Here is an 18,694-nt window from a genome sequence, read left to right as displayed (position 1 = left end):
AACCCAGCTGCACTGACATTAATAGTCTTATGAGAGGCCCACATGGTGAGGAACTGAGGCATCTGGCTCTGGAAGTGGATCCTCAAGCCTCAGTCAAGCCTTTAGATGACCGCAGCCCCGGCTGCCAGCTCGCCTGTCAACTCATGAGAGATCCTGAGCCAGAACCACCCAGCTAAGCTGCTCCCCGATTACTGACCTTCAGAAACTCTGTGAAATAATGAACATCTGTGGTCTTCAGCTGCTAAGTATTGGGGGCATTTGTGACACAGCACAAGACAACTAATACTGAGGCCGGCCCGGTGGCGCAAGCGGTTAAGTGCACGTGCTCCGCTGCGGCAGCCCGGGGTTCGCCGGTTCGGATCCCGGGTGTGCACCGACGCACTGCTTGTTAAGTCATGCTGTGGTGGCGTCCCATATAAAGTAGAGGAAGATGGGTATGGATGTTAGCCCAGGGCCAGTCTTCCTCAGCAAAAAAGAGGAGGATTGGCATTGGATGTTAGCTCAGGGCTGGTCTTCCTCACACACACACCAAAAAAAGATAACTAATACACTCCCTTTCTGTGTGTAACAGATGATAGGACTGAAAGATTGGCACCCACCCAGGGTAGATGAGGCTCACACTGCTCGCACACCCGCCCACTTTGCAGGCACACACCCAGGACTCTGAAGGCTTACCATCACTGTAGTCAATCGGGGAGTAAGACCCAAGGAATAGGGAAGCAGCAAAACTACTGACCAAAGAAATTCTCTGTAAAAGAAAGAAATGCAGTGAGATACGACTCACTTCCACGCACTGCATGTTAACTTCTAAGATTAAAAAGGCACTTAACTTCAACATGAGCTGATCATTTTCTAATTATTCAGAGAACTGAATACTTCTGACATACACACACAACATGAGAAGAGTTTTAAATTGGGGAAGGAAGTGGAAACCTGGAGCAAGATGCCCCAGTAATGCCAGTGACTGAGTATCCCAGACAAGAGCATTTTGAGCAGCTGGAATACCAAGAACCAACTCCCTGGGAGAGCACCTCACTCTGCAGTTTCTGACGGGCCATAAAACTGTCAAGTTCAACAAAGACAAAAAACAACAAGCCCTGTGAAAACACCAGGCTTAGGGAAGTGGGTTTTCCACCCGGACTCCATATGCCGGGGAGCACGGTGCCCTGACTTCCTTCCTCCACTTCTGCGGTCTTTATAACCAGTCACAAAGGAAGTGGGATGTGTGACCACAGGACTCAGAACTGACAAGGACACTCTCGGGGGTTCAGAACAAGTGTAAGTGAAACCTGGCCCATCAGAAGCCACAGACCCCACACATGAGGCGGGGAATTGATAATGGATTTCAAATGTCGGCCTGAGGGTCTGTGCTTCCACATGGGAATCGTGGCCCTTGGACAGGGGAGAGAATGCCCTCACGTCCTGTCCCCTTCAGGTCACCTTTGTTCCACACACAGAATTTGGAGTGAGTTTTTCATTGCCCCCGCCACCCAAAACCGACATTAAGGGCTAATGCTGCAGAGCAATCTGGAACCTTGAATCATTCAATAATAAACTGCATGTTAACTTCTAAGATTAAAAAGGCACTTAGCTTCAGCATGAGCTGATCATTTTCTAATTATTCAGAGATGAAAATCACCAGCCAGGGTGTCAAGCTGCTTCTCAGGCAGCATTAAGGGCTGGCTTTCAGCAACTGCAGATCAAGGAAGGAATCTGGGTGTCTGGGATGCAGGCTCTGGCTGAAGGGCCACAGCTGGGGACACATCTTTCCAGGTTTCCACGCTTCCAAAGAAAACAATGACCCCACACCAACCAAGTGCCTGGTCACCATGTGCATTAACCATACAGGAAACTGAGTGGACAGAGCCTAAAGGGCAGCCAGCTCTCCCTCTCAGGTGGTCCCAGGAAGACACCAGTCCCCACCGCTCCCACCCTGATCCTGACCTCCACCCCTTCTGGACAGGAGAGCCCCCGACTTCTCTTTCCCACAATTCCATTCTTTCCCTCCTCTTTGGAAATAGCCTAACAACGAGAAAAAAGCAAATTGAATATATCGTTTTTTGTTTTTTGTGAGGAAGATTGGCCCTGAGCTAACATCTGCCAATCCTCCTCTTTTTGCTGAGGAAGACTGGCCCTGGGCTAACATCCATGCCCATCTTCCTCCACTTTATATGGGACACTGCCACAGCATGGCTTGACAAGCTGTGCATTGGTGCGCACCTGGGATCCGAACCGGCGAACCCCGGGCCACCACAGCAGAGCACGCACACTTAACCACTTGCGCCACCGGGCCAGCCCCGAATATATCGTTTTTAAGGTCTGCTAATCACTGTTTTTAGCCAATGTACACGAGATGTATTTATGCTAAAGGTAAGTATTATAAAAGGAATTCAACTGTGACTTTCAATCAAATAGGAATGTTTAACCAACCTCTGTGTGTGAGTAGGCCTCAGGGTTCTGCTGGTAAATCTTTGCGATTTGGTTTCCTGTAAAACGCTGGAAAAAGAGTGAAGATTCTAAAAAACCCAAATCCTAAGTGGAACGATCAACTCCATAAAGTGAGTTTAGTGTGGCATGCTCTAGATATTGGTTAATATAACGAAAGCTTTTAAAAAGCCTCAAATGTGGAAATGTTTGCTATCTGCCGAACACTCTGAGTGAATAAGCCCTGCTCCTCACACAGCATCGTCGGTGACTGACCAAGGGCACCCGTGCGGGCGACTCAAGTACTTTCCCCACCCACATTCTTTTCACTTCAGGTGGCCCAAGTAGGGTTGGCCCTATCCCCAAACCCGCCACTCCAGTGAGGGTCGCATGACCCAAGCTGGGCCAATTGTAGCCACCCCTGGGACTGTGGCTGAAGCCAGCAGGAAAGAGACACTCTTTTCTTTTAACTTTGCCGGGAGCTGCACTAAGTGTCTTACATGCATTGACTCCTTTCAGCTTCAAAACTACTCAAAATGTAAGTCCTATTTTTATTCCCAGGTTAGAGAGGCTGAAACCGAGGTGCCATCATTACCCCCATACATAGCAGCTCGATATGAGGAGCACAGCCGTGTTCACACCTCGGCTCTGACCTGGGGACATGCTGGAGGAGGCCTGCCCTTGCTCAACGGGCAGCACAGGGAGGCAAGATGACCTTGATCAGAATCAGGGACCAGAGTGCCCAGTCAAGGCTCCACACAGCTTCATGTGATCCTTATGGGGGCAGGTCACCAGCTGTGTCCTCCCAGACACCCAGGGAGAAGGGCCCAGAGCCAGCAACCAGACCTTTCTCCCCGGACCAGCCTCAGTCCCCAGCTTGTGGTGGCCGCTGCCCACCTCATAGGCGCGGGACCCGGTGAGGCAGCTGAGAGCCTGGGCCCCACCCACAGTGGCCTCCAGCTGGCGGCACTGGGCTGTGGTGCTGGAGTCCATCCACACTGGGCAGTCACTGATGGAGAAACAGGCCTGAAGAGAAGGGACAAAGGCACAGGCTTGAGCTCTGCCTGCTGATTCTGGGGGCCACCCCAACGCTGGCAGTGACACTGCCCATCACAGCAGGTGTGAGCACCTCTTCTCTGGATGTGACCTTGGAAGACCCATGGACAAGCTCTGCATGCCCAAACCTGGCCTGGCCCAGTGGGATCTCTCCCCAGAAAGCTCAAGGTTGAAGGTCCTGGTGAGGGTGCCTGAGCACTGCAGGTGACACAGAGATGGGCAGGGAAGGACGACGGCTGCAGCAAAGGGCAGCTCTGCCGGGGCATCTAGAGCCCAGGAGAAAAGGAGAGACCAGAGCCTGGCTTCCCTGCATCACCAGGAGCCATCACGTCCTGGGGAGAGATTCCTGAGGGTGGAACCAGCCAGAGTCATGCTGGGCAGGAGGGGACCCATGTAATGAGGGCTGTTAGCCCTCTGTCTAGAAACCAGGTACATGCATCGCAGGGAGGCAGGGCAGACCATGCTCACAGGACTGCTGCCCAAGCAACCTGCCTACACCCTTGACAATGTGCAAAAGCCCCAGACTTCAGGGCCCACAGGGCTCAGGGCCCTTCTCCCCCCTCTACAGAAATTTCTTTGACTCCTGCAACATGCCCACAGTTACCTGCAGCTGTTCACGTAACGGGAGGTCTGGTGACAGGCTTGTCAGCACCTGGCTGGCCCCAGTCTTCCAGTATACACTTCCATGTTGCTGTCAAGGGAAAACCCAAGCACATACTCATGTGGCCACACAGCGGTGTCACAGCCTCCTGCAGACCCAGAAAGACCCCAGACCACAGGCCAAAGAACTGGGCTCCAAGCCCACCGGTAGCACTTCTTAGTCACAGAGCTCATCGCCCTTATGCGACTTGGTTTTCATTTCTATAAAATGGGGAGGAACTCTGCTCTGTCTACCTCAAAACTTGTAGGAAGGGTCCAAGAAAGAGTTATTGGTCTGGATTTTGGTGCCTTTGTAAAACTGTATTTAAATTTATTGCTCATAATATTACCTGAAATGCACTCATTCAGTCACTTATTCATTCATTCAACAAACATTTATTTAGCACCCAGATCATGCCAGGCATGGGACAGATGAATAAGGTAGTATTGTCCTTATGCTGCAGGATACTGGAGTTGAGTCAGGGAAAAAGACATGAACGTATAATTATAAAACCCTGCAGGTGCAGTGACAGGGCTGTGGGAACACAGAGGAGGGGCACTGAGCCAGCTGGGAGTACAGATGGGTAGAGGTGGACGTGATATTTAGCAAAAGATCCCAGAATTGAGTGTGTGGATGCTCCATGCGGAGAGTAACCACAGGTGAGAGAGCCTGGCAGGTGCAGGGAAGGGTGGCATTCTAAGCAGCAGGCCTGAGGCTGGGGCAGGAGGTAGGTGATGGGGCTGGAGGGTGAGGTGGCAGTCTGAGCACCAGGGCCTTGACATCCATGCTTAGAAGGTTGGGGTTTATATTGAGATGGTGGGAACTCTGGATTAGCAGAGGAATGACGTGGCCAGGGATGAATATATGAAAAAGCCTGTGGGAGTCATGGCGAAGTAGGCTGGAGGCAGGGAGGCCAAAGCAGAGGCCCAGAGGAAATGATGGGTACTAGGCCTGGGGCAACACAGGCAGAGTTGGAGAAGAGTTGGTAGATTCAAGAGTCATGTACAAATCAACGTGGGGACCCCCTGGATGGATGCGAGGGTGGGAAGATGGAGGAGTCAAGGATGACGCTTGGGTTGTGGCCCTGGGTGGATTGGGAGAATTGCCCGAGAAAGGGAAGCAGAGGAAGACGAGATTTGGGAGGAGACAGAGTGCTCAGTCTAGGACATGATAAGTTTGAGGTGTTCATGGGACACCTGGCCATGGGGGTGGGCAGACACCTAGGAGGGAGAGGGTGTCCAGGCCCAGGGTTCAGGTGAGAGAAGCAGATAAGATCCCCCAGGGAATCTGTTCAGTTTAACAAGGACAGAAGTAACAAATTCCTGTTAGGTCAGGGGGAAGAAGAGGCATCTCCAGAAAAATTAGCAAGCACTCTCTAACAAGGAGGTGAAAACGCACTAATCAAGCATGGAGCAAAGTGATTTGGAGGATGAGACTGACTTGAGTCCTAACTCCCCCTCCTAGCAGCCATGTGACCTTGGGCAAGCGATGTCACCTCTCTGTGCTTCAATTTCCCCATGTAAATGGCAAGGATAATAAAAACAGTAGCTAAAACTTAAGTAAGATCTTTTATGTACTAAGCACTATTCTATGTATTTAACACTCACATTGATCCTATGGCAGATGAGGGTACGGAGGCACCAAAAAGCTGGATGACAAGCCCCTGGTCACTGCTTGTAAATGGCAGAGCTGGGGATCAAACCTGGGCAGCATACTTTGAACCCCTGTGCTAACCTCTCCACACTACCACCTTGTAGAATCATTATAAGGATTCAGTTAGATAGTGCAAAGCTGGCATACACTAAGCGCTCAGTCAACATTCTTTGTTATTATTATTACTAATATCTCTACTACTAAAACTGCTAATCATTATTATTATGATTTCTGACTTTGCTTTTATTTCCAGGGAAGAGAAAAGCAATTTTAGTGCCCCAAACAGTCATAATAAATTCACATCAAATGCTTCCTCCACCCACTTAGAGGACCTCTAGCCAGTCCCTCCTCACCCAGTGTCCTATTTTGTACAATGCTTAATCCTAAGAACTGTCTCAGATCTTTTTGCAACAAGCCAAGCTATACATCCTCCAAGGGAAAACAGCCACAGGGATTTTTACTAACAACAAAATGTGTGCAGTGGCTTTCAAGACTGAGCACTTTCCCTCTAGGGGAGCCATCCTCTCGGCACCCACACCACTACCCAAGACAGCCTCCCTCACGTGGTAGACGGAGGCTGCTGCAAACACACCTGGCCTGCCCCAGACAAGGCGAGGACTTGAGAGAAGTCGAAGCCTGAAGCCTTCATCTTCTCCAAGATGACATCCAAAGCCTGGGAAGAAAAACAGGATCCACCATGACTGTACTGAACCACCAAATCAGGCACACAAGCCTCAAAATGGAAACGTAAGTGCTTGCCATTACAGCAGAGATGATGAAGAGAGAATTGATGTCTCGGGATTTGTAAACACTAGAATACATTAATTAAACAGCATTGATATTTGATTGATACCTGCATTGATACCAGGCAGGTATCAATCAAATGAAAAAGTGAACTATGCTAAATATATTTTAAATAAATGGACTCATAAAACATCAATCCTCAAATTTTGCTCTTCCAATTTGTGACTTCCAAGCACTCAGGAAGAACAAAAACAAGGTGGCTCAAATTTTGGTTTCTTTTACTTGTATTTTCAACCCACCACATTAGAGACATGACTTCATTGCAATGGAGAAGTGAAGAGCAAAGCAGAGGGCTCCCATCAGAACAGGGCACCAGGCCTAGACTCCCTGTGTCCAGGAGTGTAGGGCTGGAGGGAATAGGTAGAGGCAGTGGCCATTTGTGTCAACCCCCTGGTCCACCCTCCACCATCTGGTTGGAATCTTCTTTCTAGCAAGACCTCATAGGTGGGATGGATGGTGCTGCCCAACAGAGCTTGACATTTCCTCTAAGATTTCAAGGCAGGAATTAGAGTCACCCAGGCTGGGTTTTCCTTGAGGGTAGAGAAGCCATTGGAGCTTTGGCTTGACCCCGCCATCCCCACCCTACACTGGGAGGGCTCATTTCACAACCCTGGCTGTGGCTGCCAACTTGGCCCTGCTGCCAAACCTCAAGCGAGGAGTGGGGCACAGCTGGAGCAGGGATTGGCAAAGCTAGAACAGGTCCAGTTCTGAGGGGTTGCTCAGGATCAGAAATCACCCTGAGCCCAACCCCAAGCCTAGCTCTCTATCCACTTGCTGTCTCACCAAGTTAAGGCCTTGGCCTATCAGAAGCACTTGAAATCATCACTGGGACCTCTAGACACCAACTCTTGCCTGTTACCCCCATCCCTGCCACCACTGCCCCTTGGTCTGGCTCAGCTCTCTGAGTACATTCTGGCCAGCCTGTCTGGTGGAAATTCATCCTTTACCCCAGTCCTCCAGTATGAGTCAGGGTCAAGCTGAGAAAAGAGAAATCATACTAGTTATCTTAACAGAAAGAATTTAGTACAGGGAATTGGTTAAACAGGTATTGAAGGACTGGAAAAGCTTTTGGCAGACACATTAAGTGCTGCTTTTGGCTGGCCTCTAGTTTGAGGGTCCTGAGTCCCCTGTGGCATATGAGGCAGCCTCTGGCCCTATCACGCCTGTCTGTGCTGTCCACACCCCTGGTCCTGTGGCCCCCTAGGTCACCCAGATTTGACAACAGGCACCTTCCTTTCTCATTGGTCCTGAGCAGGTAGGCCTGGCTTCAGATTGATCTGAGCCTAAATGGTCAGGTCGTAAGCCGCCATTCTGAGGGCGTCTGCCCCTGAGCTAAAGGGTCTGGGGGCTGAGGACTAAGACCCCCAGGGCTGTCTTTGGATCTCAGGGTACAAAAGTGGCCACAGGGCCTGATTGCAGAGTGTTTGGAAAAGGTTTGCTCTGTGGTATTTTAAAGAGGGTTACCAGCAGGACTTTCCAGCCACTATGGCTCAGGACCTGGAAGCCCTTTGTGAATCTTCTCAGCTCAGGAGTACTGACACCAGCTAAGGCCGAGTCTGGCCCTAGGAACCATGCAGACTCCATTTCCCCACGAGGACCTGGTCTCAACAGATGTTCTCATGAGCTGCCACCTTTGGGCTTCCTAGAAAATTGCCAGGTCTGCCTGTGAGATGGGCTGGGAACAGGAGAGGGACAGGAATCCCTGTGCTTACCTGAACCCACATCAGGACTGGAGAAGTCACTGTCAGCCCATCCTCGTGAACATGAACTCCACCCTGAGTCCTACAAGGAGAACAAGAGAGAATGTGGAACAGAGCCTCAGGCAGGCTGAGCATGGCAAAGCCAGTAGGTGCACAGCGGTGGTAGATCCTGGATACCTCCAATGGAAGGAGAAATGCCCCCTACCCCAACCTCGAGCAGGAACTCTAGATTGAACAGGCATGAGTGCTGGGTGAGGGGGAAAGAGAAGGCATGGAAATTGCCCAGAGTGGCCCAGAGGTGGCAATTCTCAGACAGCACCAGCAAAAACAAGCCTCTAAATATGAGGGGTCACCCTAGAAGGAAGCACAGTGTCATTTGGTTCAGTGGCCAGGAAAGGACTTGGGGAGTGCAGGCTGGATTAGAAGCCCTCCCACATCCATTGGGTTTAGAGAGGTAGAAGAGGTGTGGCTACACAGATGTGCTGTGTCTGTGGGAAAAGTTTTTAGCTATCAGACCAGGGAATCCTTGGATTGCAAGCCCTGGAAGGTTACCTGGACCCCTCTCCCTACCCTCCTCATTCCTACAAGACCCTCATGCAAACAGCTGATTTGATAAAATCTAACCCTTTCAACTATGAGTTTAAAAAAACCAGGCTCAGAATCCACACCAAGACAGTATTCGATAACCATGTGACCCAGCCATTCTACTCCTAAGTATCTAGCCAAGAGAAATGAAAGTGTAAGTCCATAGAAAGATATATACACAAATGCTCATAGCAGCCTTATTTGTAATAACAAAAAACTGGAGTCAACTCAGGTGTCCCTAAGCAGGTAAACAGATACATTGTGGTACATATATGTCACAGGGGACTACAGAGCAATAAACCTAACTATTGATACGCATACCAACACAGATGAATCTCAAATGATCATGCTGAGTGAAGGAAGCCAGACACAAAAGAGTGCATATTACATGATTCCCTTTATGTAACATGCTAGAAAACGCAAATCCACCTATTGGGAAAAAGCAGATCAGTGGTTTCCCAAGTCCAATGGGAAGGAAGGGACAGCCTGCAAAGGAGCACAAAGAATCTTTTGAGGGTGACGTAAATGGTCTGTATCTTAGTTGTGGTGGCGGTTTCACAGGTCTGCCTCTGTCAAAATGCATGGAATTGTACATTTTAAGGGATGCTTCTTTTCATACAAAAATTATACTCAATAATACTGATATTTTTGAAAAGATACTATTAGGAAAAAGGTGGAAAAGAACAGTAAACTTTCCTATAGACAAAAAAACTCACCAGAAAAAAATGCTGCCTTTACAAAACAGATGAAAATTGCAACCAAACATTCTACCATGTAGTTAACAACTAAAAATTGGCACTTCCCACTAAGAAGGAAGACTGGAACGACCCCATACCCCTAAAAGCTCCAGGCACAAATGGTTTCACAGAAAAATTCTCTCAAATCTTTAAAGAACAAATATTTCTAATACTATTTAAATTGTTCCAGAGCACCTAAAAGAAGAAAAATTTTCTAAATCTTTTAATAAAGTAAATATAAAATTAACACCAAAACCTAACAAATACTGTACCAAATTACATGTAACAAAAGAAAAAACATAGATTACTTAGACTTTATCAAAATTAAAAACTTTTGTTTCAAAAGACCTTCAAGAAAGTGAAAAGACAACCCACAGAATGGGAAAAAAGTTTTGAAATCACATATGTGATAAGAGACTTGTATCCAGAATATATAACGAACTTTTACAACTCAATATAAAGACAAATAATGCAGTTTAAAAATGGGCAAAGGATCTGAATAGACATTTCTCCAAAGAAGACATACAAATGGCCAAGCACTCAACATCATTAGTCATTAGAAAGATGCAAATCAAAACCACAATGACATACCATTTCACATCCACCAGGATGGCTATAATCTATAATTAAAAAGATAGTCAAAAACAAACGTTGGCAATGACATGGAGAAATTGGAACCCTCATATACCACTGGTGGGAATGTAAAATGGTATGGTTGCTTTGGAAAAGTCGATCAGTTCCTCAAAATGTTCAACATGGAGTTACCATATGACCCATCAATTCCATAGCCAACAGAAATGAAATGAATAGAAATAAAAACAAGTCTACACAAAAACTTGCACACAATGTTAGTCAGCTCGGGCTGCCATAACAAAATACCACAGACTGGGTGGCTTAAACAACAGGTATTTATTTTCCCACAGTTCTGGAGGCTAGAAGTCCGTGCAAATTCAGCAAATTCAGTTTCTGGTGAGAGCTCTCTTCTTGGTTTGCAGATGGCTGCTTTCTTACTGTGTCCTCACATCGCTGAGGGTTTAGAGGATAGTGTGTCAGTCTCTGCTATAAAACCTCTCTTCTACTGTAGTAAAAAGATACAATAGTTATAAATAAGCTTTCAAAAGAGTTATGTGCACCAGGTAGTTTTTGCCTTGTTGCAAACCACTTCAAAACTTAGTGGCTTGAAGCTACTAAGCTCACTTAGCTCACAATTCCGTTGGTCAGTTACTGGGCTGGACTCAGCTGGGTGGTTCTTCTGGTCTCAGCTGGGCTCACTCACATATTTGTGGCCAGCTAACAGTAGCTAGAGGGCTCTGCTTCTGGCGGCTGGCTTCTGCTTCTCTTAGCTGGGGATAGGGGGCAACTAGGCCACATGTCTCTCATTCCCTAGCAGGCTAGCCTGAGCTGGCTCATGTGGTGGCTGGACAGGGTTCCAAGACTGAGAGCAGAAGCATGCAAGGCCTCTTGAGGCCTAGGGGTAGAATTGGCACAGTGTTACCTCCCCAACATCCTATTGATTAAAATCAACAGGCCAGGGAATGACTCTATCTCTTGAGAGAAGGAGCTGGAAAGTCACACTGCAAAGGGCATTGGTGCAGGGAGGCATGGAGAATCATGGTCATTTTTGCAATATACTGCAATGTACAAAATCCGTATGTGAAACATATTAAAACACACGTGGAATACTCAAAAGAAGACTTGGAAGGGAAAGACATAGCACGTGCTTAGACAGGAAGACTCAATTTCATAAATATGTCAATTGTCCCCGAGTTAATCTATAAATGTATTATAAATATTAACAATAAATTATTGTTAATAATAACATATTATTATATATAATAATATATATTATTATATATATTATAATATATATTATTATATATTATTATATAAAATATTATTATATATAATAATATATTATTATATATTAATATATAATAATAAATTATTATTTTAATAAATATTAACTATAAATATTAACAATTTTGCTTTCTGGAAACTTAAAAGCTGATTCTAAGTACATATCAAAAAAGAAGAAAGAATAGCAACAGAAACTGAAATAGAAGAATAATCAGAAGAGAGCAACAATTCCAGATACTAAATCATATTATAAAGCTGGAATAATTGACACAATATGTTACTGGCTCATGAAGACTCACCAACCAATGGAACAAAAGAAAATGCCCAGAAATAGACCTAGACACACAGAAATTTAGCACATGATAGAGCTGGCATCTCAAATCAGTGAGGTAAAGACAGACTTCTAAAAAAATGATGTTAAAATGATTGGAGAGTCATCTGGAAAAAACTAAAGTTGGATATAAATGCCATACCATGCACCTAGATAAACTCCAAATATCTTTATATGAGAAAACTGAAATCCTATAAGAACTAGATGAAAACATAGGTGAGTTCCTTCACAATCTTGGAGAGAGGAAGACCTTTTAAACTGACTCAAAATCTAGAAGCAATGACAGAGATTGAGAAATTTGATGGCATAAAAAAACAAAAGTCCAGGGCCGGCCCCGTGGCTTAGCGGTTAAGTGCTCGCGCTCCGCTGCTGGCGGCCCGGGTTCGGATCCCGGGCGCGCACCGACACACCACTTCTCCGGCTATGCTGAGGCCGCGTCCCACATACAGCAACTAGAAGGATGTGCAGCTGTGACATACAACTATCTACTGGGGCTTTGGGGGGAAAAAAATAAATAAATAAAATCTTTAAAAACAAAACAAAAAAAAACACAAAAGTCCATGTATGGTAACAACAGCAACAACCCACACATAAGTCAAAAACAAACAAAAATCTGAGAAATATATTTGCAATTCATTTAACAACAAAGAGATAATTATCCTAATATATAAAGAGTTCCCGGTAGTCTAGTGATTAAGATTTGGCACTCTCACCACCGAGGCCTCGGTTTGTTTCTTGGTCTAGGAACTACACCACCCATCCGTCAGTTGTCATACTATCGTGGCTGCGTGTTGCTGTGATGCTGAAAGCTATGCCACCCATATTTCAAATACCAGCAGGGTCACCCATGGTGGACAGGTTTCAGCAGAGCTTCCAGACTAAGACAGACTAGGAAGAAGGACCTGGTCACCCATTTCTGAAAAAATTGGTCATGAAAACCCCATGAATTGCAGTGGAGCACTGTCTGACATAGTGCCGAAAAATAAGAGGATGGTGCAAAAAGACCAGGCAGGGTTCTGCTCTGCTGTACCCAGGGTCACTAGGAGTCGGAATCAACTCTACGGCACTAGAAACAAAGGAATTTATAAAGAATTTATAAACAAAAGCAATAGACAACCAATCCCAAAGAAAAATAGGCAAACAACATGAAAAACAACTTCACAGGAAAAAAATTCAAGTAGCCCTTCAACATATGAGAAGATGCTCAACTTCATTTATAAGAGAAATGCAAAGTAAATCTACACAGAGATACCATTTTTCATCTCTCTGATTGGCAAAAGACCAAAAACTCTTTTATGACCAAACTGAATTGGCAGCCTGGTAGGAAAACAGCCACCCCCACGTATTGCTGGTGGGTGAAATCAATATAATCCCTACAAGCGGCAATTTGACCACATTTTCCAAAATTATAAATCTATTTGCTCTTTGATCCAGCAATTCTATTTCCAAAATTTATCTTACAGATAAACTGGCACATGTCTGTAATGGCACATGTAACGTAATTTACTACATCATTTTACATGGAAAACAATTCAATGTCCTTCGATAGGAGATGGTCCATCTACACAATGGAATACTAAGCATCTATAAAAAGAACACAGAAGCTCTATGTATTGACATGGAAACATAGCCAAGTTATTGCAAAATGAATAGAGCAAAGTACAGAATAGTGTGTATGGTATGTATGTTTTGTGTAAGAAAGGAAGAAAATAAAAATATTCATATCTGCTTATATTTCCATTTCTATGGAACACCGGAAGGATACACAACAAACTAACTAAAGAAGTTATTTGTAGAGGAGGGCAGGAGGAGAGAAATGAGATCACAGAGAGATTAAGACTTTTCACTGTATACTTTTTGTTTCTTTTGTATTACATACTAAGTGCATGTAATGTCTATTAACAATAAAATATTTTTTATTAAAATAACTACTTTGGAAAAGAATTTGGCAATTTCTTAAAAAGTTAAACATATATCTACCATACAACTTAGCCATTCCACTCCTGGGTATTTTACTTCCAAGAGAAATGAAAGCTTATGTACATACCAAGACTTGTATGTGAATTCCATAGCCTCTTTATTTGTAATAATGAAAAACTGGAAACAACCTAAATGTTCCTCATCAGGTGAATGGATAAACCAATTGTGGTCCATTCATACAACGGAATACTACTGAACAATAAAAAGAACAAACTACTGGTACATGTAACAACATGAATGAATCTCAACATGATTATGGTGAGTAAAAAAAAAAGTCAGATAAAAAAAGAGTATACAATTTTGATTCCCTTTATATAAAATTCTACAAAATGCAAACTAATATATAGTGATAGAAAACATATCAGTGGTTGCCAGGGGTTGGGGGTGGGGAAGAGGGATGGATTGCAAAGGGGAGTAAGGAAACTTTTGGGAGATGGAAATGTTTATTATCTTGACTTTGGTAATAGTTTTATGGAGGAACACATATGTCAAAACTTATCATGCTGTATACTTCATATATGTGCAGTTTATTATATATCAACTATACCTCAATAAATTATTAAAAAAAAAAAACCTCCAAGGCTAGAAAGTGATCTGGGGATGGGGAAGGAATGAACTAGATCTGTACATATCTGGTTTAAAAGATCTTAAAAATGTAACTTTGAGAAAAAAAGCAATACTGTATTTTGGTTATGGAGACCTTTTTTTTTTTAATTTTTGGTGAGGAAGATTGGCCCTGAGCTAACATCTGCTGCCAATCCTCCTCTTTTTGCTGAGGAAGATTGGCCCTGGGCTAACATCTGTGGCCATCTTCCTCTACTTTATATGTGAGACACCTGCCAAAGCATGGCTTGATTACCAGTTTGTAGGTCTGTGCCTAGGATCCAAATCTGTGAACCCTGGGCCACCAACACGGAGCACATGAACTTAACCACTACGCCACTGGGCTGGCCCCGAGACCTTTTTTTTTTTTTTTCCCAAGATGTCTAGTGGAGAGGACTGACTGACTCACTGAATGGAAGAGAGTGAGGGAGAGGGAATTTAAAAATCTAAAAGAATACAAATCATATGATGTATGTTCTGACCATAAGGGAACTAAACTAGAAATCAACAATAGGCAGATAGCTGGAAAATGTGGAGAATTAATCAATACATTTCCAAATAACATAAAAGTCAAAGAAGTCTCAAGGGAAATTTAAAAATATTTTGAACTAACTAAAAATACAACTTGTCAAAATTTGTGGGATGCAGCTAAAGCAGCACTTAGAAGGAAATTTATAGTATTAAATGTATATATTGGAAAAGAAGACCTAAAATCAATAATCTAAGCTTCCACTTCAGGAAACTAGAGAAAGAAGAGCAATTTAAGTGTAAAGCAAGCAGAAGAACAGAAATAATGAAAATTAGATCACAAGTCAACGAGAATGAAAAGAGGAAAACAGTGGAGAAAATCAACGAAATAAAAGCCGAGTCTTTGAAAAGATTAATAAAATTGATAAACCTCTAGCCAAGCTAAGAAAAAAAAAGAAAAAGATAAATTACCAATATCAGAAATGATAAAAGGGTCATCCCTAGTGATCCCATAGACATCAAAGGAGAATAAAGGAATACTATTATTATTATTATTTTTATATTTTTTTTTGTGAGGAGGACTAGCCCTGAGCGAACATCTGATGCCAATCCTCCCCTTTTTTCTTGAGGAAGAGTGGCCCTGAGCTAACATCCGTGCCCATCTTCCTCTACTTTATATGGGATGCCGCCACAGCATGGCTTCCCAAGCGGTGCATTGGTGCGCGCCGGGATCCGGGCCTGCTAACCCCAGGCCGCTGAAACGGAGCGCGCGCACTTAACCGCTTGCACCACCGGGGCTGGCCCCGAGAATAAAGGAATATTATGAACAACTCTAGACCACAATTTTCATTGCTTAGATGAAATGGACCAGTTCCTTGAAAAACACAAACTACCAAAACTCAAACATAACGTGGCCTGCAGTAATAAAAAATATGAAAGCAAGATGGCTTCCAACCTTAGCTCAAAGGAGGCACGTCAGCTGAGGGGGAAAAATGGCAACACGACGTGATGAGCAGTGAGAGGAACACGAAGAGCCAGTAGGGAAGGCTTCAAAGAGGAAGTGATATCTAAAACAGACACAGAGGGACACTTTCACCAGGACCTCCCAGAGCCACCTCAAAATCAACAAATCTACAGCTGTTATGGACTGAATTTTGTCCCCCTCAAATTGTTATGTTGAAGTCCTAATCCCTAGTACCTCAGAATGGGACTGTATTTGGAGACACAGCTTTTAAAGAGGTAATTAAGTTACAAAGAGGTGACTAGGGTGGGCCCTAATCCAGGATGACTGGTGACCTTATAAGGAAAGGAGATTAGGACACAGATAACACAGACCAAGAAACACCAGGGTGAGCATGCACAGAGGGACAATCATGTGAAATGCAGCGAGAAGGCAGCCATCTGCAAGCCAAGGAGAGAAGCCTCAGAGGAAACTGACCCAGTCAGCACCTTGATCTTGGACTTCCAGACATCAAAATTGTGAGAAAATAAATTTCTATTGTTTAAACCACCAGCCTGTGGTATTTTGTTCTGGCAGTCCTACCAAGCTAATACACAACAGCTAAACTCATGATCTTTTCCCCCAAAATCAATTCTCTTCCACAGTGTACCATCCATCCTGAAGGCCAGTCAGAAAACTCACGGTCACATCTCACATTCAATTCTGCACCAAGACCTGTCAATTCTACCACCCAGATCTCTCTCCTTCAAGACACCATCATTTCTTACCCAGATGATCCACAAAAACCTCCTCAATGGTCTCCCAACATGCACTCCAGCCACATTCCTTCTGCTCTCCCCCTGCACCCGAAGAGATCTTTCCAAAACAAAAATACAACCATGTCACATCTCCTCCTTACTCCTTATGGCCCTTCAGTGGCCAACCACAACTTTTAGAATGAAGACAAACTATGCTCCCCAGCCATATTGGCCTTCTTCAATTCCATGAATGACTCTTTTTTGCCACAAGGCCTTTGCACACACTGTTTCTTCTGCCTGGAATGTTCTTTCTCTTCCATCACCTGGTTAACCTCACTCACTCAGGTCTTGGCTTAAGCACCACTTCCTCAGGGACCCTCCCTGACTCCCTCTTCCAAGTACGGGTCACATTTCTTTATAATAAGTGCTTGGAGAAGTGAGTTCCTTTCCTTCTCTTATCTGGGTTTATAAGCAAATACTCTTTTGTGAGATTCTTTGATTGACATCAGTCTCCCCCACTCAAGAGGAAACTCTGAGAGCAAGGACCATGCCTCTTTTTGGTTCCCTACCAAATCCCAGCACCCAGCACAGTGCTTGGAACAAAATAAGTCTACAATGATACCTACTGCATATATGAGAATGAATGAATGAATGAATAGAGAGCCTATCGCAGGCATTGAAAAAAGATGCTGAGAGTTCTACCAAGACCACCACTCCTGCAGTTTGATGAAGCCAGAACAGTGTTGTCTATGAATGTAAAAGTTTGAGGGAGGATCCCAAAAGCAACCCCCGCAACACACAACAAGCATACTAGGTACATACCCAAATTCTAGAAGGTCTCTGTCAAAGTGCACACTGTCCTCGTAGAAGACGTTCAGCTCTGCATCAACAGCAACAACTTTCACCTGGAAGGCATTTTAAAAAATGGTGTACAGAATTTTCCTCAGTTTCTACACTGGCCCAGGGGTACTAACATCACTAGGTGAAGCCCAGCACCCTAGAAGGGAGTGGTTCACCCTAGAGACCTCCTGGAAGGCTGGGGAGCATCACTGTAACCATGGCAACAGAGGCCTCATCTGGGGACATACCCAAAGATTTAGTAAAATGAAGAAGCTGAGGCTAACTAGAAACACCCATGTAGCTCAAGAAATCTTTGCCCCCTGAACAGCCAAAGCCAAGGCCCTCTAGAGATAGGTGTTCATTGATGAGCTAGTTCCTGCGTCTGGCAAGGAGGTCTGAGAAAGTCCTAAAGGGGAAGGAATTGGAGATGTCTCTTAAGGCCCACATCTGCAAGGATCTGAGACACCAGGCAAGGCCCCTGGGCTGTTCCCATAGGCCATGATCATGGTCCAGAGACTTACAGCGTCCCAATGGAACAGACCTCCAAACTCAGGGGTTTTCTGGACAGATGTGGAAACTGAGGTCTAGCAAGGCAACCTGACTTCTCCAGGGTCCCACAGGACTTTCTGGTCAGGGACTGGCTGAGGCCTGCCTCCCTTGACCCATCTGAGGAGAGGGGTTTGACTGCAGCTGTGTTGATTTCCCAAGTTCAGGAGAAGGAGCCCCTTGGCACCCACGTCCAGTTTTAAGGCAAATTTGGATTCTGTTTGCCTGTCTGCAGGGCCCTAGGAGCAGCACAGCCCAATCCTCCAGCCAGCAGTGCTGGGCACGTTGACCTGTGCACACTGGTGCAAACCAAGGATGTCACAGGGTGGAACAAAGTTCATGTGTACACTGTTGCCATTTCATTAAAAAAAAAAAAAAAGGTTTCAAGCAGTGATCTGGTTCCAGGTCACTGGTCACGCCTGTGTGCACGTCTACCCGTCTGTCTGTTCCTCTGTCTTACAGCAGCTGAGCTCCTGCGGGTCCCTGTCACTCGGTGCCCATGACGGCGCGCGAGTACTCCAGGGCCCCTGGCCCCTCTGGGCGCTTTCCCGCCACGTGCCGCGGGATCCTGCCGGGGTGGGGTGGGGGCGCCCGCCGTTCCCGGGAGGGCAGGGGTCCAGGCGGGGTCGCGGTCGCACCTTGCGGGCGGGCGGCACTGGCAAGGCATTGCAGAGCAGGGGGCGCCGGATCCCCGGGAAACCCAAGAGAGAGGCGCGCCCGCGGCTCGGCCCCGGGTTCCCGGCGCCCGGGTCGCCGCCAGCCGGCCCGGCGT

At 45.4% G+C, this 18,694-nt stretch overlaps 1 protein-coding gene across 8 annotated transcripts in view; it reads right to left on the bottom strand.

Moving 5' to 3' along the window:
* Positions 1-18,694, bottom strand: part of XYLB (xylulokinase) — a 49,302-nt gene that overhangs the window by 30,466 nt on the left and 142 nt on the right. For 4 of the 8 annotated variants that reach the window (XR_009222136.1, XM_058555231.1, XM_058555240.1 and 1 more), the window contains exons 2-9: positions 17,359-17,441; positions 8,290-8,359; positions 6,366-6,446; positions 4,085-4,171; positions 3,271-3,450; positions 2,431-2,496; positions 1,945-2,022; positions 676-748 (exon numbers count right to left, since the gene is read on the bottom strand). Coding sequence is in view for 7 of the 8 variants with exons in the window: in XM_058555231.1 (XP_058411214.1) it covers positions 676-748; positions 1,945-2,022; positions 2,431-2,496; positions 3,271-3,450; positions 4,085-4,171; positions 6,366-6,446; positions 8,290-8,359; positions 17,359-17,441 (718 nt within the window). In the remaining variant the exon portion in view is untranslated. The remainder of the gene's footprint in view (positions 1-675; positions 749-1,944; positions 2,023-2,430; positions 2,497-3,270; positions 3,451-4,084; positions 4,172-6,365; positions 6,447-8,289; positions 8,360-17,358; positions 17,442-18,694) is intronic. The other 4 variants (XM_058555280.1, XM_058555289.1, XM_058555249.1 and 1 more) reach the window with 3 other exon arrangements.

The sequence above is a fragment of the Diceros bicornis genome, chromosome 2 (assembly GCF_020826845.1).
Source record: "Diceros bicornis minor isolate mBicDic1 chromosome 2, mDicBic1.mat.cur, whole genome shotgun sequence".
Lineage (NCBI taxonomy): Eukaryota > Metazoa > Chordata > Mammalia > Perissodactyla > Rhinocerotidae > Diceros > Diceros bicornis.
The sequence above is the reverse complement of the archived record's forward strand: the minus strand, read 5'-3'. Positions and strand labels throughout refer to the sequence as shown.